The sequence below is a fragment of the Girardinichthys multiradiatus genome, chromosome 3 (genome assembly GCF_021462225.1).
Source record: "Girardinichthys multiradiatus isolate DD_20200921_A chromosome 3, DD_fGirMul_XY1, whole genome shotgun sequence".
NCBI lineage: Eukaryota > Metazoa > Chordata > Actinopteri > Cyprinodontiformes > Goodeidae > Girardinichthys > Girardinichthys multiradiatus.
This window is the reverse complement of record NC_061796.1, coordinates 49,053,490-49,076,112: the sequence shown is the minus strand read 5'-3', so window position 1 is coordinate 49,076,112 and position 22,623 is coordinate 49,053,490. Positions and strand designations below refer to the sequence as shown.

At 45.3% G+C, this 22,623-nt stretch overlaps 2 protein-coding genes across 5 annotated transcripts in view; one reads left to right on the top strand and one right to left on the bottom strand.

Annotated features, from left to right (window-relative positions):
- LOC124862460 (ankyrin repeat domain-containing protein 34A) overlaps positions 1-6,149 on the top strand; it is a 13,194-nt gene extending 7,045 nt beyond the window's left edge. For all 3 annotated transcript variants that reach the window (XM_047356394.1, XM_047356384.1, XM_047356405.1), the window contains one exon: positions 2,409-6,149. In XM_047356394.1, the coding sequence (XP_047212350.1) occupies positions 2,489-4,090 (1,602 nt within the window). In that variant the 5' untranslated portion in view covers positions 2,409-2,488 and the 3' untranslated portion in view covers positions 4,091-6,149. The remainder of the gene's footprint in view (positions 1-2,408) is intronic.
- A 2,006-nt stretch (positions 6,150-8,155) lies between these two features.
- The window catches only part of iqgap3 (IQ motif containing GTPase activating protein 3), a 30,806-nt gene continuing 16,338 nt past the window's right edge, over positions 8,156-22,623 (bottom strand). For both annotated transcript variants that reach the window (XM_047360470.1, XM_047360469.1), the window contains exons 19-38: positions 17,265-17,435; positions 17,110-17,193; positions 16,282-16,353; positions 16,030-16,099; positions 15,728-15,936; positions 15,367-15,519; positions 15,099-15,262; positions 14,789-15,013; positions 14,577-14,717; positions 13,475-13,559; positions 12,945-13,177; positions 12,719-12,851; positions 11,264-11,366; positions 10,654-10,777; positions 10,498-10,585; positions 10,207-10,419; positions 9,883-10,046; positions 9,675-9,800; positions 9,488-9,596; positions 8,156-8,880 (exon numbers count right to left, since the gene is read on the bottom strand). In XM_047360470.1, the coding sequence (XP_047216426.1) occupies positions 8,767-8,880; positions 9,488-9,596; positions 9,675-9,800; positions 9,883-10,046; positions 10,207-10,419; positions 10,498-10,585; positions 10,654-10,777; positions 11,264-11,366; positions 12,719-12,851; positions 12,945-13,177; positions 13,475-13,559; positions 14,577-14,717; positions 14,789-15,013; positions 15,099-15,262; positions 15,367-15,519; positions 15,728-15,936; positions 16,030-16,099; positions 16,282-16,353; positions 17,110-17,193; positions 17,265-17,435 (2,781 nt within the window). In that variant the 3' untranslated portion in view covers positions 8,156-8,766. The remainder of the gene's footprint in view (positions 8,881-9,487; positions 9,597-9,674; positions 9,801-9,882; positions 10,047-10,206; positions 10,420-10,497; positions 10,586-10,653; positions 10,778-11,263; positions 11,367-12,718; positions 12,852-12,944; positions 13,178-13,474; positions 13,560-14,576; positions 14,718-14,788; positions 15,014-15,098; positions 15,263-15,366; positions 15,520-15,727; positions 15,937-16,029; positions 16,100-16,281; positions 16,354-17,109; positions 17,194-17,264; positions 17,436-22,623) is intronic.

Sequence of the window (22,623 nt, the reverse complement as noted above, 5' to 3'; positions counted from 1 at the left end):
ATCCGTCCATCCATCCATCTGTCCATCTATCCACCCGTCCGTCCATCCATCCACCCGTCCGTCCATCCATCCACCCGTCCATCCATCCATCCATCCATCCATCCATCCATCCACCCACCCGTCCATCCATCCATCCATCCATCCATCCATCCATCCACCCGTCCATCCATCCATCCATCCATCCATCCATAGGTCTCAGGGAGACAGGTCCAGGTCAGAAAGCCACACAGCTGTCTTTCTGGTGACTCTCTCCTGCTGTGTAATCCTGAGGTTTTTCCAGGCGAGAAGAGATATCTGACCTCTGCAGTGTATTCAGGGGTGGCTTTTTGCGCCTGGAGGCAAGCTTTATGTGAGCCCACCACCGTGCGTGGGGGTGGAGGTGGGGTTAAGGTCGGGTGCAGTGTGGGGTGCATGGCAGGTGAGGTGGAGTTTTGCTCATTCCTATTTGTCACAATCTGATTTTAGGGACGTGGAATGTAGTTTGTTTCCTATTCATGAATGAACCATTACCCTTTTAAAACCTTTTTAAAGGTTTGTGTTGATTCACGGCTATGGTTGCCATGGTGATTAGCTCCTTTTCTGGGGAGCAGGAGGAGGGGCGGCAGGCAACTGCAACCTTTCTATCAGAAACACTGTCAAGACTTTAACAGTCACTGGGTGAAAATTAGAAGTTGTACCATCAGAAACTTCTGGTGGCCTCAGATGTAAAGTTTTTGTATCTACAGTGTTTCATGAAGGAGGTCCAATAGGTTAAAAAGTATCTTCAGTTCCAGTTTCTAAAGAACTATTCAGAGCCATAATATACAGGGAGTAGATGAGTGTGGGCGTGTCTCTCTGCACTCTGGATTCTGACCGACAGAAAATGTCCTACAGCAGTGAGGGACACTGGCTGGAAGGAGACAAAAACACCTACAACTGGGTGGAGAACCTGGATGTGTGGCCATGAAAGGAGATTAAGTCCAAAAGGTTCTGAATATTTCACTGGGCCACACTCTAAACTGAACATTCTGGGGAAAACTCTGAAAAATAAGTTTCTGTGACCCGGTTAAACTTTGAATTATGGTTCTGTTGGAAAAGATTGCTGATATATGGCGGCCCATACAGGACTGGGTTAATCACTGTTCTAACCTAATCCAATTGTTATCTGTAAGGAAATGATGGTCATTTTTTTCATTATTTTATTTTTATTCATGGCAAATTTCATTACTTCAATTCAATTCAGTTTATTTCTATAGCACCAATTCACAACACATGTCGTCTCAAGGTTCTTCACAACAGTCAGGTTCATATATTCCAGTTAATCGTAACCATTGAACAGTTCAGTCAGATTCAGTTTTTTATTCAAATTCGATAAAACGTTTTTCTATCTAAGGAAACCCAGCAGATTGCATCCAGTCAGTGACTTGCAGCATTCACTCCTCCTGGATGAGCATGTAGAGACAGTGGACAGTCACTGGTGTTGACTTTGCAGCAATCCCTCATACTGAGCATGCATGTAGCGACAGTGGAGAGGAAAAACTCCCTTTTAACAGGAAGAAACCTCCAGCAGAACCAGAACCAGGCTCAGTGTGAGCGGCCATCTGCCACGACCAACTGGAGGTTTGAGAGAACAGAGCAGAGATACAAAGAGAACAAAGAAGCACTGATCCAGGAGTACTTTCTATGGGAAGGAAAAGTAAATGTTAATGGATGTAGCTCCTTTAGTCGTTTCATCTAGAAAGAAAGAACAGATAAACTCTGAGCCAGTTTTCAAGGTTAGAGTCTGAAAGAGAGCACATAGAGTTAGTTACAGTAGAAGCTCAGTCAGTAGCCATGTCTAGGAGAGAGAAAGGGTTAAACACTAAAAGACAGGGCTATGTGGATCATCTGTAGAGGGTGAGCATTAAGTTGTTGCCAGCAGCAGCTCGGACGATTCCCCTCTCCAGAAAGGTGTCACAGGTAGACACAGAGTCAGGCCAGGTGTAGCTTCTAGGAAGAGAAACCTGCATACCAAAAAATTAGTAATATTATTAATACACACACACACACATATATATACATAGATATATATATATATATACATATATATATGTATATATATATATATATATATGTATATATATTATGGCAATACATTTCCCCCTGTTTTGTGAATTGTTTTTTAGCTTTATGAATAAACTTTAAATTTTTGACTTGACTTACAATCCATAAGAAACTAAACAAACAGCTCGTCTCCTAATGGAGACAAATGTTTTCATGGTATTTATAGAAGCACAAACATAGAAGAACGTATAGAAGAACATAGATGTCAGAGAGCATTCATCGTCATCATTTCAACCAATCCCATGGCAGCACTGGACATGGCTCTCACTTTCTGCCATGTGTCTGTTAATATGTTCAGGTTTAACCGCCGTGTATTTCTCCTGCAGGTCATGTGACTATTTAGAGAAGATGTTCAGCTTTGAGTGAGCTACCCGTGGGCAGGAGGTCTGAGGAGAGGCAAAGGATCATGGGAGATGGAGGACCTCTGCAGACCGAGGGGAATGCTCTCCTCAAAGCCGTCTTCCAGGGAAAGCTGCGACTCGCCCGGTTGCTACTGGAGGGCGGAGCCTACATCAACGAAGGCAATGAACGAGGAGAGACGCCCATCTCTGCTGCCTGCCTGGGGAGCTACGAAGACCCACAGACCCGCCAGAGGATGGTCCGGTACCTGCTGGAGAAAGGAGCTGACCCAAACATCCCCGACAAGAGCGGACGAACAGCACTGATGCATGCCTGTGCTGAGCAAGCAGGAAAGGAAGTGGTGTCACTGCTGCTGGAGAATGGAGCAGATCCCAGCCTCAAAGACTATTCTGGTGCTTCTGCTCTTGTCCACGCCATCAACAAGGGAGACCGCGAGACCCTGCAGGTGCTACTGGACTCTTGCAAGGCAAAAGGCAAAGAGGTAATCATCATCACCACTGACACTTCTCCATTGGGCACCAAAAAGATCAGACAATACCTGAACTCACCGCCCTCCCCGGGCATCGTGGACAAACTGTCTCCTGCCTGCATGTCTCCCTCAGATGTGGTGATTGGTACTTCGTCACCAGCAGGAGACAACAGCAAAGATAAGGAGGGGATCTTTAGTTTTGCACTCACCTCAGCATTACCTTTACCTTCAGCTCGGCCTGCAGGTGAGAAGAGGTCCCCTCCTCGAAAGCTCCTGAAGAGGCTGAACTCAGAGCCTTGGGGCCTTGTGGCGCCCTCAGTGCTAAGCGGAGTTCCTCAGGACAGATTGGATCATGGTCTGGAGGAGGAGGTCAGTAGTGACCTAAGCAGAACGATCTCTGAGATGAACGGCTTGTCCATCTTGGAGCCAGTACGAACTCGGTTGTCACGGAGGCACAGCATTGAGACCCATGACCCCTGTTCTCCTAAACCCATCGATCGGTCATGCTCTGAAGACTGCACAGGCCTTTCTGCTCTTTCTTGGGCTGACAAGGTCCAGCAGCATCAGGTCCTGTACCGTAGAAATACAGCTCCCGAGCCCCAGGAGATTGCTGGGGGCCCAGGGGCAGTTGGGACCCGAGTTCTGGCTCACCCTAAACTGACCCGGATGGAACACTATGAGTCAGACACCCACCTCTGTCCAGAGTCCATCCCTGGATCACCAGACTCTGGGCGGGTGTCTGTGGAACGTCGAAGATATAATGCCTCACCCCTGTCCCTGGTAACCAGCTCATCCAGGGAGTCTCTGGAGAACATTCCCAACTCTGTGTCCCCCATTACTATGCGCCGGCGTCCCCCAGGTCTGTTGGAACGTCGAGGCTCCGGAACACTGTTGCTGGACCATATCTCCCATACCAGGCCTGGCTTCTTGCCTCCTCTCAACGTGAACCCCCAAAGACCCATCCCTGATATCCGGGCCAACGGAAAGCCCACCTCACCCATCCACTGCGGACACAAGATCCTGGTTCCAATAGCCCCAACCTCACCCAAACGGGGCCCGGAGTTTAAAATTAAGAAGAAGCTGATGAGAAGACACTCAATGCAGACAGAGCAGATGAAGCAGCTCTCCACCTTCCAGGAGATCCTGGCTGAAAAGGTCGTAGAGTCCAACGGAGATTGATGACAGGAGAGAGCAAAGCATGATGCATTGGACTCTTTGGCAAGTTAATTTACTGTGAATCCCCTTCATTTCGGTTAGAGTCCAAACTAACACCAGGTTCTGATGTCTGAGGAGAGCAGAACAAGCCAGGAGCTTGGTTTGAAACAACCTGATTGGACCAGTCTTTGAGCACTGAAGGTGTTGAAAATACTCAATACAACTGTGACTTTTGGTTCTGATCCTGAAACATCTCCAGTCAGAAAAACTGAGTTTTGATGGAAGCAGCACACACTTCTTAAAATAGGCATAAGGATGATCGGGTGTTTCACAGAGGAGGAAGTTCTGGTTGCAGCAACTGAACAACTCCTACAGGGCTTGGCTGACCAGCAGTGAGAAACCTTCCTCCTGCTCTGAAGGCCATTAGCTTCACTCCTCCCTGAATCTTCTAAATGAAATCCCTACACCCATTTAAGATCAAACATTTAGATAACTCATTTCCATGATCTGCGCATGTGATCAGCATTAACAGGGAACCATGGGAGTCAAAGTTGACATTCATGTCACGTCTCTGCTCCAGCGGCTAAAAGGATGAGCTGGGATCACGGAAGATCCAAGGATGGTCCTTCAGTGTAAGTCTGAGAGATACATCAACCATAGGATGGAGAACTGTATGTATGTAGACCGCCAGCATTAGGACTCGGAGTTCAGACAGATGTTGCTGTAATAAGGGGAAGTGTCCTCAAATCAATGTTGCTGTGTTATAAATCAGAACCAGTCCTGTAATTTCATTGGACCATTTTAACACCAATTGTAATATGTGGATGAGTGTGGCACTTTTGACACAAAATGAATCCATCAAACTATTCCTTTAACAAACCTCAAGTCAAACCACAGCATGTTAACGTAGGAGGCCAAGTCAGCATGAAGATGGATATTAATCATCTGGACGTCCGCCAGAACCTATTTCCTACTGAACTTCACAGACAGAGACAATCACTTTCTCTCTGCAAAACCACAACAATCTCTTAAATTCCAAAAACACATTTCAACTGTGACACAAAGCAGAAGGTGGGTGTTTGATAGGCAGAGAGTGCCACCTGGTGGTTACAACGGGAACACACTCATGACACTAACAATTCATGGTACCTGGACTGTTCATAATTAAGTGCACTGATCTCAGGTCAGTTTTGATCTGCATCTCAGTAAATTTCTCTATCCAAGCAAATGCATGGAAAGCTGAGTGGAAGGAAAAGTGTTATAGGAAAAGGTGACCAATTTCTACCAGGAAGTTTTAGAGCCCTTCATGTTTCCCTCTGCTTTTCAAGCTTTATGGAGATTCTGATTTCATTTCCCAGCAGAACTCGGTACCAGCCCACACTGACAAAGAACCAATACCCGATTTATTCACCATGGCAACACCGGTAAATTGGTCTAACCCTAAACCCCACAGAGTATCTATGGACTTTTGACAAGATGTAAGACACAAATAAATTAACTTCTCTATGTTCTGATTTATGGAGCTGCATCTGTAGATGTTTGGTGTCTGCAGCCATAACCTTAATTCTTCTCCATGTTCTCTGAAGAGGAGCTAATATTGCTGCAGCTCTTCTTCTTCTTCTCTACTCCTGGCTGATGAAGGACAGGAAGCTTCACACTCGGAAAAACATCAGACGACTTGTTTAATGTTTACAGATGCACAATTTGCACGGATGTTCTCCAGCTGATGGACAAAAACCTGGACCTCCAGCTGTGGTTTGGCTGACCCATCATGTCCTCCTGGATGTCCATGTGGACCTAGCTGCTGTGCTGTAGGTCCTGCAGCTGTCTCTGGCTCAATACTGAACCTGTTGTAGTTCTCTGATGCTGGATCTGTGTTCAGATAAACTTTAATCGGACCTTAAATTCATTGTTTTAGAAAACCCAAAGAAGTTGTGAGGATTACGGAACCAGAACCTACTGACTCTGTAAATATATCTGTGCAATGTGGGCTGTGGTGTCACATCAGTAGGGGGCGCTGCAGGACTCTGATGACAACTTTTCACTACAGAAATGTTGGTAATAAACGAGTGATGAAGTTTAATCCGACTCAAGTTCTGTGTTCCTGTTCTGACCTGGCAAAAGCCCATTGGAAAAATGGAAATGCAACACGTAGAAAAAATATTCTTCCACATAACTTTATTTCAGGTGAAAGAACTCTTATCCAACTTTATGTTGTGGTTTTTTAGTTGGGTCAGAACATCTGGGGTCCCATTATTATGTGGTACCCGCTGTGAGTTCAGCTCAGGTTGATTTGTTAGGGGGTTTGTGGGCAGGCGTAATACCAATTCTTCATTGTACAGCCAGGTCTGGATCAGAACCACAACTAACCCTACATCTACTGCAGAAACCTAAATTGTATCAGAACAAAACTGAAAGTTGATCCAAGTTCTGTTTTCATAGCATGAACCCACAGCTGCTGAATGTAAAGTAGGTCAGAAAAACTAGAACCCCTAAAAGGTCTAGATTTGTGCTTTCAGGACCATGTGAAGGTTCTGTCCTCCGAACATACAGTGAGGAAAAGAAGTATGTGAACACCTTGCGACTTTGCAAGTTCCCCCACTTAGAAATCATGGAGGGGTCTCAAATGTTCATCTTAGGTCCATGTCCACTGTGAGAGACAATCTAAAAACAAAAGATTTTTTTATAATTTGTGTGTTACTGCTGCAAATAACTATTTGAACACCTGCCAATCAGCAAAAAGTCTGGCCCTGAAAGACCTGTTAGTCTAAAAAGTCCACCTCCACTTATTCTAAATTAGAAGCACCTGTTTGAGGTCGTTAGCTGCATAAAGACACCTGTCCACCCCACACAGCCATTTTAGTAGTTAGAGTCTTACTGGTTAAGTCCAAAGATCGGTCCAAAGACACCACAGACAAAATTGTAGACCTGCACAAGGCTGGAAAAGACTACGGAGCAATTACCAAGCAGCTTGGAGAAAAAAGATCAACTATTGGAGTAATTATTAGAAAATGGAAGAAGCTGAACATGACAGTCAATCTCCCTCGGACTGGGGCTCCATGCAAGATCTCACCTCGTGGCGTATCATCCCAAAAACACCATCCCTGCTGTGAAGCACGGGGGTGGAAGCATCATGCTTTGGGGGTGTTTTTCTGCACATGGGACAGGATGACTGCACTGTATTAAGGAGAGGATGACCGGGGCCATGTGTTGCCAGATTTTGGGGAACAACCTCCTTCCCTCAGTTAGAGCATTGAAGATGGGTCGTGGCTGGGTCTTCCAACATGACAATGACCCAAAGTACACAGCCAGGATAACCAAGGAGTGGCTCCATAAGAAGCATATCATGGTTCTGGAGTGGCCTAGCTAGTCTCCAGACCTGAACTCTATAGAAGATTTTTGGAGGGAGCTCAAACTCCATGTTTCTCAGTGACAGTCCAGAAACCTGGTTGATCTGGAGAAGATCTCTGTGGAGGAATGGGCCAAAATCTCTGCTGCAGTTTGTGCAAACCTGGTGAAAAACTACAGGAAACATTTGACCTCTGGAATTTCAAACAAAGTTGCAAATAAATTAATTAAAAAAAAAAGTCATACATTATATTTGTTTTTAGATTATGTCTCTCACAGTGGAGATGCACCTAAGATGAACATTTGAGACCCCTCCATGATTTCTAAGTGGGAGATCTTGCAAAGTCGCAAGGTGTTCAAATACTTATTTTCCTCACTGTATCTGATGAATAGAAAAATTCTAATCAGAAATTCTGATGTAGACCTCCAAGAGCTTCACTGCTGAAGCTCATCTGGCTGTTCTATAGCTATGTGACTCTGAGTATCAAACTGTCTTCAGCTGGAAGTAAACCCATGAGCTGTAGAACCACCAGGTCCACCCGATCCAGCAGCTGGAGAACCTCCTTCAGCAGCTCTAACTCAGCAGCCTGTCAGTTGTTTCCAGAACCTCACAGAACGTGTTCCTTCACATCCACAACCTGACTGTTGTACATGGATCCTGAGTCTGAACCTCCAGGATTAACCAACCGTATCAATCAGGTCAGAACCGGGTCATTCAGAAACTTGCTGAGAAACAAAGAGTGAAAGATGAAAAAGTTTATTGATGATTAAAATATTCCTTCAGACAGGAAGTTACATCAGATATTTACAGTTATTGATCACCAATCCCAAATATGCAGCTATCGCTAAAGTTTTCAGTGACCAATGAAATCTGCCCATAGGAACTAAGCTCCGCCCACAGACGATTATACAGAGACAGCATTGAGCTGATCAGATTTTCAAAATAAAAGCTGCAGCCTGTGTCTGCTGCCCATGTTAGATCATGTAGTGTAGCACAGATAGGAGTGAGAGGAGACAGCTCACTCTGATTAAGTCCCTGGGAGATCAGTGAAAGCTGGATGTATTATACTAAGGGTCATAATACCAATGTAGTGTGATATAAAAGCAAAGATAAGTGCATGGGCAGATGATTTACTCTGTTTAAATTTCACTAATATGGAGTGTGAGAGGAGGTTAGCTACATCAGTCGGTTCAAACTGTGACAAAAACATTTAAATGGAGAAGCCTCACTGCGTTACATACTGAGGCACATTGAAAACAACAGAGAGCAGAGTAAATGTTTCACTCTTGGGACAAACAAAGAAGAATCAGAGTGAGACAAAGATGGGAGTAAGAAGAGAGAGCTCCTTGGTTCACTTATTGAAGAACTTCTTGTTTAGCAGGAAGATGAGCAGATTAACGTTGACTTTGGCCTTATCGAACATCTTCATCACTGCCACGCCCTCATACTGCAGCTGCAGCAGGTCCTGAGAACAACAGCAGCGATCAATTCTAGCGTCAGGTAGGGACACGGAGTCACTATACAGTATAACACAAATTTATCACTAACAACATTACTGTGGGCAGTAAGCATACTATGAAGAGCTGCCTGGACTGCAATAAGTGTTATTTAAGGATCCAAGTACCATGCATTCAAGCTTTCCATTCCTGTCATTTATTTGGTCACACTAGTCATTAACTGCAGCATAAAAAGATTTAGAAGGTAAAGAGGTGATAAGTTGTTTCAATGCCAAAACATCAGAAGAAACTTTATTGAAACCTTGTTGCCAAGATGACAAATAAGTTCGATTTTTTCCTAGAAGCTGCATAGATTCATTATCTGGGGTCCATGTTTGCTCTGGACCTAAACCAGAAACACAATAATACTTTGAATTATTTATTTATTATTAATTGTACCCCGCCTCCCGCCCATAGACTGCTGGAGATCGGCACCAGCTTTCCCGCAACCCGCTATGGAAGAAGCAGTAAAATGACGGACTGACATGATGACTAATTTACTGCAAGTACAATTTATTTTTGCGACAGCCATCAATATTATTGTACAAATCCGAGCCCAGTTTGGGTTGGTGGTACCTGGTACTTGAGCGGGAATTCCTCCATCTGGACCCCAAGGAATCGAGCCTTTACGCTGAAGCTCCCTTTCTCGGGTCCAGGAGTGATGTCGAAGACGACGTTCTTGAACCTGGAAGAGATCACATGATCACATGACCTGTGATGTCATGCCCCTTGTGCTCTACATGTGCATGTCCCGTGTGCTCACTGTGTGGTCGGTAGATCTTCGATCTCCAGCAGGACTCCTTTCTCTTGCAGCCGAGCAGCACTGTAGCTCAGAGCAGGAAGCTTCTTTTTCCCTCTGCTTTCTGCTGCTTTCTTACTGGTTAATTTACTAAAACACAAACCAACCAATGACAGAGCTGTCACAGTGTCTGAGAGCCAATCAGTTTTCAGTGACCTGACTTGTCTCGTACCTATTGGCCGTCAGGTTGTCCAGGCAGGAAGTGATGTAATGTCTGTAGAAGTCAACCTGCTCACTGTGGAAGCGGCTCTTCTCCTGCAGCCTCCTGAGAGTCTGACAGAGTTTCTGAAGCTCCGCCCCCCGACGCTGACGATGCAGGCGCTGCTGCCGGATGTCCTGAAGGAGCAAACAGATTCTGGGTTCAATTTGCTGCACGATTACATAAAAGGTAAAGAAATTCTTAAAAACGGGGTCTAAACTGTTGAAGTGAGGCCTGGACTTAGTTTTGTCAGTGCATCACAGCATCCTGGTTCACCTTTGGCCAAAACTCCGTTACCTGGGTGATCATCTGCAGGATCTGGTTCTCAGCCCGAGGTGGTCTCAGAACTCCGAGCGCCTCCAGGCGACAGAGACTCCGCAGGATCTTCCTCTTCTTCTCCTCCAGACTCAGGTTGCCGTTGGCGACCAGCGACTGGTTCCTCTTCATCTTCTCAGGTGTCTGAGCATCCTGTCGAGCCCGACGCTGCATTAGCCAATCATGACACACTTCCTGTTTGAAGAAATTGGGTCAAAGTTTTAATTCCAAGCTGCAGATTAAAGCCAATAAATGTGCAGGTGGGTTTGTTACCTGATCAGGTGAAGTCTTTGATCTCAGGAGGTCACTCAGAGAGCCACCTGACTGAGTCCTGATGACATCAATGATCAACTGCTTGGTGCTAAAAAAAAAAAAGTGATCAGAACAGATTAACACACTAAACCACCTGGACAGGTGAGGCAGAACTACCTGAGCAACAGTCCTCGGGCGTCTGGTTTGTCCTCTGAATCGTTAAATATGTCAAACTTGTTGGTGAGAGTCAGAGAAACCTCCATCTTACTGGACTCTGACCCTGGATCAGCTGAAGGCTCACCTGAGGGAGAAGAAAACCCAAACAACTGGTCATAACTGCTGGAAACACCCAAACCTAGGTAATACCCTGAATTCTGGATAATCCACTTACAGGTGGTCAGTTTATACCTGTACCATACTCGGGTGCTGACCAGACCCAGCGCAGCCCGTCATCAAAACGAGTACCAGGCGTGAGATGGTAAAATGGACTGAACTTCTGTAGCGCCTTTCCAGTCATAACGATTACTCAAAGTGCTTTACACTAGAGCCACAGTCACCCACCCCGCACTCACTAACGAGCACACATTCATACACCGATACGCAGATCGGTAGGCAATTTGAGGTTAAGTGCTTTGCCCAGGGGAACATCGATATGTGGCAGGAGGAGCCTGGAATCAAACCCACAACCCTCGGATTGCAAGACAACTACTCTTCTCACTGAGCCACAATCACCTCAGTAGTAGTAATATCTGTAGCACGGTAACAGTAAGAGTATAAGCTGCAGTACCCATGAGCTCCTGAAGAGTGGGAACTGGTCCGAGATCATTCAGGATCAGCCTCAGGGGATCTGATGGGTCTGGACAGAGAACCTCCTGGTGCTCCAACAGCAGCTGCAGAAAAAAGGAAAGTGTGAGACAGCAGGCCCAGAGGTACTAAAGCTTTTAAATCAAATTAAAAGTGAAGTAAAGCTACAACAGACAGACCCTACAATAGTTAAAGGCCTGCAGTCCTAGATGTTTGGGTCTGTTCTGCAGAGACCTTTACAGCTGAGCTTCCCTAACTGATCCCAAGTCAGGTTCATACATTCCTATTAATCGTAACCATTGAACAGTTCAGTCAGATTCAGTTATTTATTCAAATTGGATAAAAAGTTTTTCTATCTAAGGAAACCCAGCAGATTGCATCCAGTCAGTGACTTGCAGCATTCACTCCTCCTGGATGAGCATGTAGAGACAGTGGACAGTCACTGGTGTTGACTTTGCAGCAATCCCTCATACTGAGCATGCATGTAGCGACAGTGGAGAGGAAAAACTCCCTTTTAACAGGAAGAAACCTCCAGCAGAACCAGAACCAGGCTCAGTGTGAGCGGCCATCTGCCACGACCGACTGGAGGTTTGAGAGAACAGAGCAGAGACACAAAGAGAACAAAGAAGCACTGATCCAGAAGTACTTTCTATGGGAAGGAAAAGTAAATGTTAATGGATGTAGCTCCTTTAGTGATTTTATCTAGGAGAGAAATACGGCTAAGCAGATTAAGTTTGAGCCAGGAAGAACATCTGTGGGATGAAAAATAAGGAATATAACTGAGTTAATGGCAGCATTTACTGGTTCGATGGCAGTGTCTAAGAGAGAGAGTTAAACAGTAAAACACAGACAGGCGTATCATCTACAGAAAGGAACATTAAATTAAATGGCAGCAATAACAGCAAATAATGCAAAATTGGAGAGTAGTTTGAGAATGTAGCGAAGAGGGTGAAAGTGGTCATTATGTCCTCCAGCAGCCTAAGCCTATAGCAGCATAACTACAGAGATAGTTCAGGATAAACTAAGCCACTCTAACTATAAGCTTTATCAAAAAGGAAAGTTTTAAGCCTAGCCTTAAAAGTAGACAGGGTGTCTGCCTCACGGACTAAAACTAGGAGCTGGTTAGGGGATGAGTTTGAGGCTTGTAGGAGAGCACATTGTGGGTGAACTTTGGTTTCTGGGTCACAACCAGGTCCTGCCTGAAGAAGCTAAAGGAAGCTCCCTTCCCAAGGGGAGGGAAGAGATGTCAAGATTGGGTGCCATGCAAGTCGGGTGGAAGGCTTCAGTGCCCATGTGGCCTTTCCCAGAGGGGCGTAATTAGGAGAAACAGCCACCCTAATCCAAATCCTAGTCTACTGTTAGATTTCTGTGCTAGACCCAATGTTAATACCTGGGTTCTGGGTAGGTATATTCTTGGTTCTGGAAGGTTCCTCCTCACCTTGTGAGTGTTGAGCAGCTCACTGACAGAGATGTAGATGACGGGTCTGTTGACAATCAGCAGCTCGGAGTACTTGTCCACGCTGAACCGCTCCTCAGGTTCAGGAACATCACAGACGCTGTACAGGAACTTCCTGTCAAACAGAACATAAGAATAAGAAACCCCCCCCGACCTGTCCACACACCTCAACAGTTGCTTCAAGATTTTTACCAAAAGTCATCAGTACCTGAACTTGCTGTGGGTCTGGGTGATGTACTGGTTCAAGGCTTGAACATGATATCCATCTCCATGGAAGTGTTTGTTAGCGGCGGCATGTTGCAGCATGCGAGCTATGGATCCAAGGACGTGGCGTTGCTCCGGTTGCAGTGTGGATCCGGCCGCCCGATCCACCACATCGAACCCATCTGGAGCCACGATGGCCGGGTTCATGTAACGGTAGTAGACCAAGTTGCTTACAATCTGCAGGCCAAAAGGGAGCATTCCAGTTAGAGGTTGACTTCTTTCAAAGGCAGTTTGGATCCAAAATGCTTTCTGCTTAGAAGTTCATCCAACATCACAGAACCAAGAGTAAAGGACTTCAAATGTAGAACTACCTATAACTAGAATCTGTCCTAGAGAAGACATTGGTGCCAGTCCTGGTTTAGGTTGTCTCTGAACCAGAAATGCTGGATGAAAAGTCTGTTTATTGTATATAGAGACACAAACTGGGAGACACAGAGCGCTTCAGTAGGACACCGTCTGTGAGTAGAGGATCACCTTGTAGAGCTCGCTCTCACTGGCGGCAGGAAACTTTGTCTTCAGGGCGTCTCTGAGCACCTTTGCTGTGTAACGTAGTCCATAACTGCCAGAACAAATACAGTAATCAAAAATGAATTATTCAAAATGTTAACCAGTCAGTGGAAACAAAATAAACAGAATGTGGAGACAGAGGCATGAGAGGCGTGAAGCTACTGAAGTCAGCTCGGATAAAAACCTATGGGAGATGGTGGGCAGTCATGGACCGGCGCTAGTTGGCAGACCAGCACGGATCTACCGATGGGCCAGAGAACTAGGAGAGACGGTGGATCGGTATGGACCACCCCAGATGTGTCAGCAAACACACCTGCCTTCTGATTAGCAGTGAATGCAGCATCAAACGATGGTAGTTTAATTTACTGTTTGAGCAGTCGGCCCGGTAACATGTATAACACGGTGAGGAGGGTCAGCCCGGTGATCTGTATAAGGAAGAGGTCGTCATGCAGAGGGCCGGAGCAGGTTCCGATCCAGCTTGAGGGTTCTGAAAGTCTGATGGTGTCTGTCAGTTATGTTGCTGGGTCCAGCATGTTTGCTTTGAAACGGATGCAAACTGTATATTTACAGCTTTAGCTCTCGTGCTGACGCTAGGTAGCTGCTTCCACCTGAGAGAGACCCACAGTTTACATGTTTGCAGACGTTTAGCAGCCTTGGCAAGCGAAGTGATGTATTTATGTTTATTTGGTGGTTTTCAGGGTGCTGGAAAGTGTCTGGAGATGCAAGGGTTATCCTGGTTGCTCTGAAAGGGAGAAATGAACATCTGGGCCAATCAGACTTTCTTCAGGGATTTTTTATGTCAAGACCTTCTACATGTAGGCTGAGAAACTTCAGCTGCTCTTTTTAGTCAGTCTGAAATATGAATTTGTAAAAACAAAAAGACATTTGGTCTGACAGGTTTGTTTTGTAGAGTTTCTATTAATAGTAGAGCATCACAGAGGTTACAAAATGTTAGTCACTGGTTTTATTTTGGTGTGACTCGAGATTCTTAATGGCCCCAGGTGGCCCCCCTGTGAAAAATGTCTGGGGCCATCTCCGTAGAGGAGAGGGAGGAAAGTTGGGGACCTACGGAAGTTTGTTGAGGTTGGAGGTGATGGCTTTGAGGACACGGTCGGTCAGGTTCTTCAGGTTGATGATAGCAATGTCAATTCTCCGCTGAACTTCAGGATGGGACAGAGCCTCCTCAGGTTGAACCTCATAGGGCAGACAGCTGCAGGGACAGACAGGTGAGTTCCTCAGAGATGTACAGATTTTCAGCTAAATACCTTTTGGTGTTCTCACCTCTTGTGTCCAGTCTGGGTCTCAGTCTGGTTGATCCAGGTCTTGTAGACCTCCAACGGGTCAGTTCTGATGCTGAGGGTTTGGTCTAGCAGGACATCCTGCAGAGCCGGACCCAGAGATTCTCGCAGGGCGTTCTGACCCTGAGCATGGCGGTAAAAGTTCACCAGCATTTTGATGATGGTGGGATTCCCTGTAATCACGTCCTGAGGTTGTTCTACCTTCTGTCTAACAGCAAAGACACAAGTATGTTTAGGTGAACAGTGACATCACAGCTTTCAGACAGCTACAAAGTGACATCACAGGAAGTTACCTAATCTCATATCGAAGCGCTTCAGTAAACAGCTGCAACAGCAGGAAGGCCTCGCGGCGGTCAGAGCCGTAGTTGAAAAGACTGAACACCACCATCTCCATGAAGGCAGTGGAGCGACTCTGAGGCATCAGGAAGATCACCTTAGCCAGGTAGGGAGGCTGCGTCTGGAACAGAGGGACAGTCCCTTATAACTTGTTACAAGTCCACTAGGAGGTTCAAGAAGTGTTGGGGTTAACCTGCGGCAGGTAGAACCGGCTTGTTGTCTCACCTGCAGCAGGTAGAATAGGTGTTGATAGGCCTCCAGTCTCTCCCTCCGGTCTCTGCTCAGAGCTTTCAGCCCTTTACTTCTCTCCACATCCATCATGTCCGACAGCTGCTCCTTGTTCTTCTTGGTGAGTTTCTTGCAGTGAGACACAACTTCCTGTTCACAGACACAGATCGAACAAAGACTCAGTGAGGCAAGCTGGACTCGGCTCCAGATTCTGCTGCGGAGTTCTGGATTTAAACGGATTGAGTTCTAACACAAGTTTCAGTGTCTGTTTAAGCCACACCATGTCAAACTCTACTGATCTGATATGTTGGGTTTAGTTTCTATGCTGAGCAACGGTGTGGGATGGTTAGGTTCTGACCTGCAGCGTTGCTCTGTTTCGGACCAGGAGCCCAATCTTTAGGTCCATCAAGTCCAAGTCAGACTCCAGCTGCCGGTTGAAGCGGATGCTCCTCACCACTTCCTCTCGCAGGCGTAAAAGCTCCGCCTCCTCTCTGATGTCACCGTCTCCCAGTTCGAGTAGGTGCAGGAACTTCCTGACCACAGGCAGGGGGGGGCTGTCCGAATGCACTGAGAAAGGTTAAGGGGAGTGGCTTATTAATGAAGGCATACATCATGACTGATGTGCAATTTGACCAATCAGGTGCAGCGCTGTGAACGCACCTAACATGCGGTATTCATGTCGGGCTTTGTTGGCTCTGAAGAAGGCCTGGATCTTTATGACAGCATCCACCTATCAAAACACAGTCATTACACATGGTTACCATGGAGACAACACATACTGCTCTGTGATTGGCTGATACAAAATCATTTAACATTAAGGTAAATCTTCCAAAATTAATATCTGCAGTGCAGCAGACCTGAACTGTGTGACAGAACCGGGTTTGGATCCCTGCAGATAATGAATAGACTCACATTCTGTGAAAAGAACCTCAGCCGGGACAAATATCTCCTCCTGATGAGCCACATCTTCACAAATGACTGGATCTGCTCACACACAGGGAGAAAAGCATGGACATTAGTCCATAATGTTTCTAGATACATTGGTTACATCTAAGTTTTAGATCTCTCAGTAGTGGACAGGATTTAAACATGGAACCTGGAAAAATCCTTGGTTGTAGAGGGTGAAGGATGCACAGACAGGTGGACCTCTGTGTGGATGAATGGAGGATTAGATGGGTGGATGAATCCAAATATTTAATGGCCCTTTTTATATAAAAACAAGCAATAAACACACAGTAGATGGAGCCGCTGGATTTCACAAAGTTCTGATGTTTATTAGTTAAAACGGATGCTTTCAGTACTCCATTTACTGTTCCTGAACTTATCCAGGACTTGGAATTATTTTCAGACTTTTCCAGACTATGTTGGATCCTTGTTTGGATCATCTAGTAAACAGCAGGAAGTTTTCTGATGGTACAGCTAAACACATTGTTCTGTTATTCTGGCAATGCAGGATCTTATTATGGTTCCCAGAACTACTGGAGGAACTAAGGTTTTCTGAGGTGCCACAGGGCCTTAAACCCGGGGCTGCACAACAGACTGATGTTCAGCTCCTGCTGCACAGGAGCCTTTCTGGTGAAATGCACCATGGACTCGACTGCAGTTGGTGCTTGATGTTAAAATGAAGTTCATCAGACTTCACACTAATTCAGAGTCCGTCCATCAGATGTGTCATAGTTATATTGAAGGCCTCTAAAGTGAGTCTCTGTTATAGTTGGAGAAGTAAAAAACTTTAGTTACCTTCACGACAAATCTCCAGTTCCTGTAGAGGAACTGCAGCCGCTGCCTGTACGCTCTCTGCTGGATGAACCTCTTCCAATGAGACTGTAGAACAGAGACAGTGATCTTAAAGTGACCTCTGAGAAGCCAACAGCTTCTGGACCAGCAGCACTCACCTGGATGATGATGACAGCAGGAGTCTGACTGATCAGGTAACGTTGTCGAACCTCCAGCTGCTGTCTGATCAGGAAGCCCCGACAGCGAGCCTGCAGACAAACAATGAGGGCTTCGCTGCTCCGCCACATGACCCTGCAACTGTATAACGCTGAAACGCTGCTAACCACTTCCTGCAGGGGGCGACAACACATAGAACATAATGCACTAGCCAATAACACATCAACATTTCCCTAATAATACTAGAAAGTATTATTTAAAACCAAGAGTGGCTCTGCAACTTTCTAGAGTGGGTCTGGGCCTTTCAGGTGAGTCCAGTGTTTCCCCCACTGTCGTTGAATGTCGTTGAAGGACATTGGCTCACGCATGTGCAGATCAGTCGGACAACGCCGCAACGATGAAGCATTCATTAAAAGTTAAGTTGCATGTAGACATTGAGGGTTCTGGGTGGGGTGGGTGTGGCAGACCCTCTTCCCCACCTGTTTTTCTTTTTAAAGGCATTCTACAACAACACGCATCAACACCACATTTGAGCGGGTGGAGGTACGCATGGGTCTTTCCACAGCCCTGTTTGCCCTCTGGGGTCATAAGCCGGGAAGGTAGTTTTCCTGGGGTTTTTCCATGCTTTGGAAGGCCTTTGGATGTCTGAGGCTTGGATCTCCTCCGTGTCTGTCTCGGGTCCAGGGGGGCAGGTCTGTGGCTCCTCACACTCACTATTGCATATTTTTATGGAGAAACCTTGTACAGGTCCTTCTCAAAATATTAGCATATTGTGATAAAGTTCATTATTTTCTATAATGTAATGATGAAAATTTAACATTCATATATTTTAGATTCATTGCACACTAACTGAAATATTTCAGGTCTTTTATTGTCTTAATACGGATGACTGTGGCATACAGCTCATGAAAACCCAAAATTCCTATCTCACAAAATTAGCATATTTCATCCAACCAATAAAAGAAAAGTGTTTTTAATACAAAAAACGTCAACCTTCAAATAATCATGTACAGTTATGCACTCAATACTTGGTCGGGAATCCTTTTGCAGAAATGACTGCTTCAATGCGGCGTGGCATGGAGGCAATCAGCCTGTGGCACTGCTGAGGTCTTATGGAGGCCCAGGATGCTTCGATAGCGGCCTTTAGCTCATCCAGAGTGTTGGGTCTTGAGTCTCTCAACGTTCTCTTCACAATATCCCACAGATTCTCTATGGGGTTCAGGTCAGGAGAGTTGGCAGGCCAATTGAGCACAGTGATACCATGGTCAGTAAACCATTTACCAGTGGTTTTGGCACTGTGAGCAGGTGCCAGGTCGTGCTGAAAAATGAAATCTTCATCTCCATAAAGCTTTTCGGCAGATGGAAGCATGAAGTGCTCCAAAATCTCCTGATAGCTCGCTGCATTGACCCTGCCCTTGATAAAACACAGTGGACCAACACCAGCAGCTGACACGGCACCCCAGACCATCACTGACTGTGGGTACTTGACACTGGACTTCTGGCATTTTGGCATTTCCTTCTCCCCAGTCTTCCTCCAGACTCTGGCACCTTGATTTCTGAATGACATGCAGAATTTGCTTTCATCTGAAAAAAGTACTTTGGACCACTGAGCAACAGTCCAGTGCTGCTTCTCTGTAGCCCAGGTCTGGCGCTTCTGCCGCTGTTTCTGGTTCAAAAGTGGCTTGACCTGGGGAATGCGGCACCTGTAGCCCATTTCCTGCACACGCCTGTGCACGGTGGCTCTGGATGTTTCTACTCCAGACTCAGTCCACTGCTTCCGCAGGTCCACCAAGGTCTGGAATCGGCCCTTCTCCACAATCTTCCTCAGGGTCCGGTCACCTCTTCTCGTTGTGCAGCGTTTTCTGCCACACTTTTTCCTTCCCACAGACTTCCCACTGAGGTGCCTTGATACAGCACTCTGGGAACAGCCTATTCGTTCAGAAATGTCTTTCTGTGTCTTACCCTCTTGCTTGAGGGTGTCAATAGTGGCCTTCTGGACAGCAGTCAGGTCGGCAGTCTTACCCATGATTGGGGTTTTGAGTGATGAACCAGGCTGGGAGTTTTAAAGGCCTCACGAATCTTTTGCAGGTGTTTAGATTTAACTCGTTGATTCAGATGATTAGGTTCATAGCTCGTTTAGAGACCCTTTTAATGATATGCTAATTTTGTGAGATAGGAATTTGGGGTTTTCATGAGCTGTATGCCAAAATCATCCGTATTAAGACAATAAAAGACCTGAAATATTTCCGTTAGTGTGCAATGAATCTAAAATATATGAATGTTAAATTTTCATCATGACATTATGGAAAATAATTAACTTTATCACAATATGCTAATATTTTGAGAAGGACCTGTATTATCTATAAAGAGAGACTATACAGATATAACCTACAACTGAAAAATGCAAGAGAATCTTTCTTTTCTGAGATCATCAGTAAAAACATTAACAATGCTGGTCCATTATTTGCCACGGTTGACAGGTTAACAAACCCTCCTGTAACTGTAGCATCTGAACTCCACTCTACCAGGACCTGCAATTAATTTGTTAACTTCTTCACTGAAAAAACCCAAAAGATCAGAGAGGCAGTCAGAACATCCACATCAACTCCAGGACCAATGTTGTCTCCAACTAGAACTGATTTTGACAAAATTTCCCAGTTTCACCAAATAAACTACAAAAACTTAGAAGAAATCGTACAGCAACTAAGCTCTTCTTCCTGCTGTCTCGATCTTTTACCCACAGCTTTCCTTCAGAACGTTTTGCCTGTAATAACATCTGATTTAACACAAATAATAAACACGTCCCTTTTGTCAGGTGTTTTCCTCCAGGCCCTGAAAACAGTAATTATCAAACCTCTATTGAAAAAGAACAACTTGGACAAGCTGCTACTACAGAACTACAGGCCTATATCAAACCTCCTCTTCATCAGTAAGATTATTGAAAAAGCTGTGTTTCAACAGTTAAACAACTTCCTAACAACGACCAACCGCTTCGATGTCTTCCAGTCAGGCTTCCTGCTCACCACAGTACAGAGACTGCTCTTGTCAAGGTGTTCAATGACATCCGTATAAATGCAGACTGTGGAAGAACCACAGTGCTGGTATTATTGGACCTTAGTGCAGCATTCGACACTGTTGATCACTCCATTTTATTAGAGCGCCTGGAAAACTGGGTCGGCCTTTCTGGTACAGCACTCAACTGGTTTAAATCCTACTTGAAGGACAGGGACTTTTTTGTGTCAGTAGGTAACTTTACATCAGAGAGCATAAAAATCACATGTGGCGTTCCCCAAGGGTCCATCTTAGGGCCCCTCCTATTCAATATCTACATGCTCCTCCTAACTCAGATTTTAATAAACAACAACGTAAGTTATCATAACTATGCAGACGACACACAGCTATACGTTACGATGTCACCAGGTGACCATAAACCCATTCAAGCGCTGGGTAAATGCTTAGAAGAAATCAATGCATGGATGGGCCTAAATTTTCTTCAGCTGAATCAAAACAAAACTGAAGTAATAATCTTTGGACCAAAGGAAGAGCGTTTAAAAGTTATCACACAGCTTCAGTTAATACAGCTAGAAACCAGCAGTCAGGCTGGAAACCTGGGTGTAGTGATGAACTCAGACCTGAACCTTCAGAGGAACATAAAGACAGTAACAAGGTTGACCTTCTATCACCTAAAGAACATCTCCAGGATTAAAGGACTAATGTCTCAGCAGGACCTTGAAAAACTAATGCATGCGTTCATCTTTAGTAGAATTGATTACTGCAACGATGTCTTCACAGGTCTGCCTAAATAGTGGATCAGACAGCTGCAGAATCAGAACCAGAACCAAACATGGAGAAGCAGCTTTTAGTTCTTATGCTCCACTAATCTGGAATAAACTCCCAGAAAACTGGAAAAGTGCCGAAACCCTAAGTTGTTTTAAATCAAGATTAAAAACGTATTTGTTTAGAGCGGCCTTTGACTGGGCCATCTAAACATTATTAGTTAAGTTTTCAGTCGTTTTCTTATCCATCATTCTATTGTCTTTATTTTTTTAAGTTACCTCTGATGTTTGATTGTCTGTATCATTGTAATGTTTTTCCTTATGTACAGCGCCTTGATGCCTTGTTGCTGAAAACGGTTGTATAAATAAACTGGACTTGACTTGACATCAGAATAAGACAAAGAAAGGTCAGAAAACAGAGAACTGAGCTATTAACAGCGGCCTCTAGTGGAGCAGTGATGCCGCTGTGGAGACGTCTGAGTGGAAGCAGCCAAAATGAGCTAGAAAACAGAGCACTTATAGTCACTGTGCATGATGTGGGGGGTGCCAGCGAGAACCCTGAGACCTCTTATGAGTTAGCACGCTTACAGACTAGGGCACCAGGTGTCTCAAGCTGCACAGTGCAGGCTAGCTAACTGAGGTATATCTCGGCTAATTAACCTATCAAAGAGCAGAATGGCGTGCTGCCAGAATACGCTGCACAACAAGCACATGTAGCTGAAAGCTCAACCCAATTCAGGTGTTTATTCTTCTTTTCACTACTGCAAGGACTTGTTAACATGTAGAGGCTGCTGCAGTAAATACGGGGAGGTTCTCAGGTGTGGGCAGATCAACCATGATTGGATGACTTTATGTACCGGAAGTACTGGGTAGAGTATTTAGGGGCTTACATGAATCGTAATATAATAATATTTATAGACATTTGAATGTTAGTTTCAAAAGATTGTGGCTGTTATTGTTTAATTGTTTTTGCCCGGAGAGGCCGTGTCAGCATAGCTACAGGCTGGCGCAGCTGGCGAAAGCACGGGGTCATGCAGCGAGAGGCTGACCTGGCTAACTGGGAAGCCATGAGTAGGCACACTGGGCTGTCACCTTCACCATAGTTGTATAACTGCGGCGGTCCTCAAACAGGTACAAACCAACCGAATAAAATCTTACAGACTGGTTAGCAGTTGGTGTGCTGAAAGTGCTTTGTGTTTACTGTTCGGAAACAGCAACCTATTCAATTGAATTCAGTTTATTGGTTAGATTGCATCCAGTCAGTGACTTGCAGCATTCACTCCTCCTGGATGAGCATGTAGAGACAGTGGACAGTCACTGGCGTTGACTTTGCAGCAATCCCTCATACTGAGCATGCAACCTAAAGTCTAGAGGTTTTGGGTTAGCTTGATTTGATGGCTAATTGCTAGGCCAATGAGCAGAAGCAATGTTGACAGTCCAGTCGCTTATCACCTTGCAGAGTGATGGGCACAGAGTTGAAGTGTGTAGCGTAGCCTTATGTGGCGTGGTGGCTGACAGTTAAGGTAGCAAGTGTGGTGCGGGAGGAGAGTAATTAAATCCGACGGTGATGGCTTCTTTAAACTCC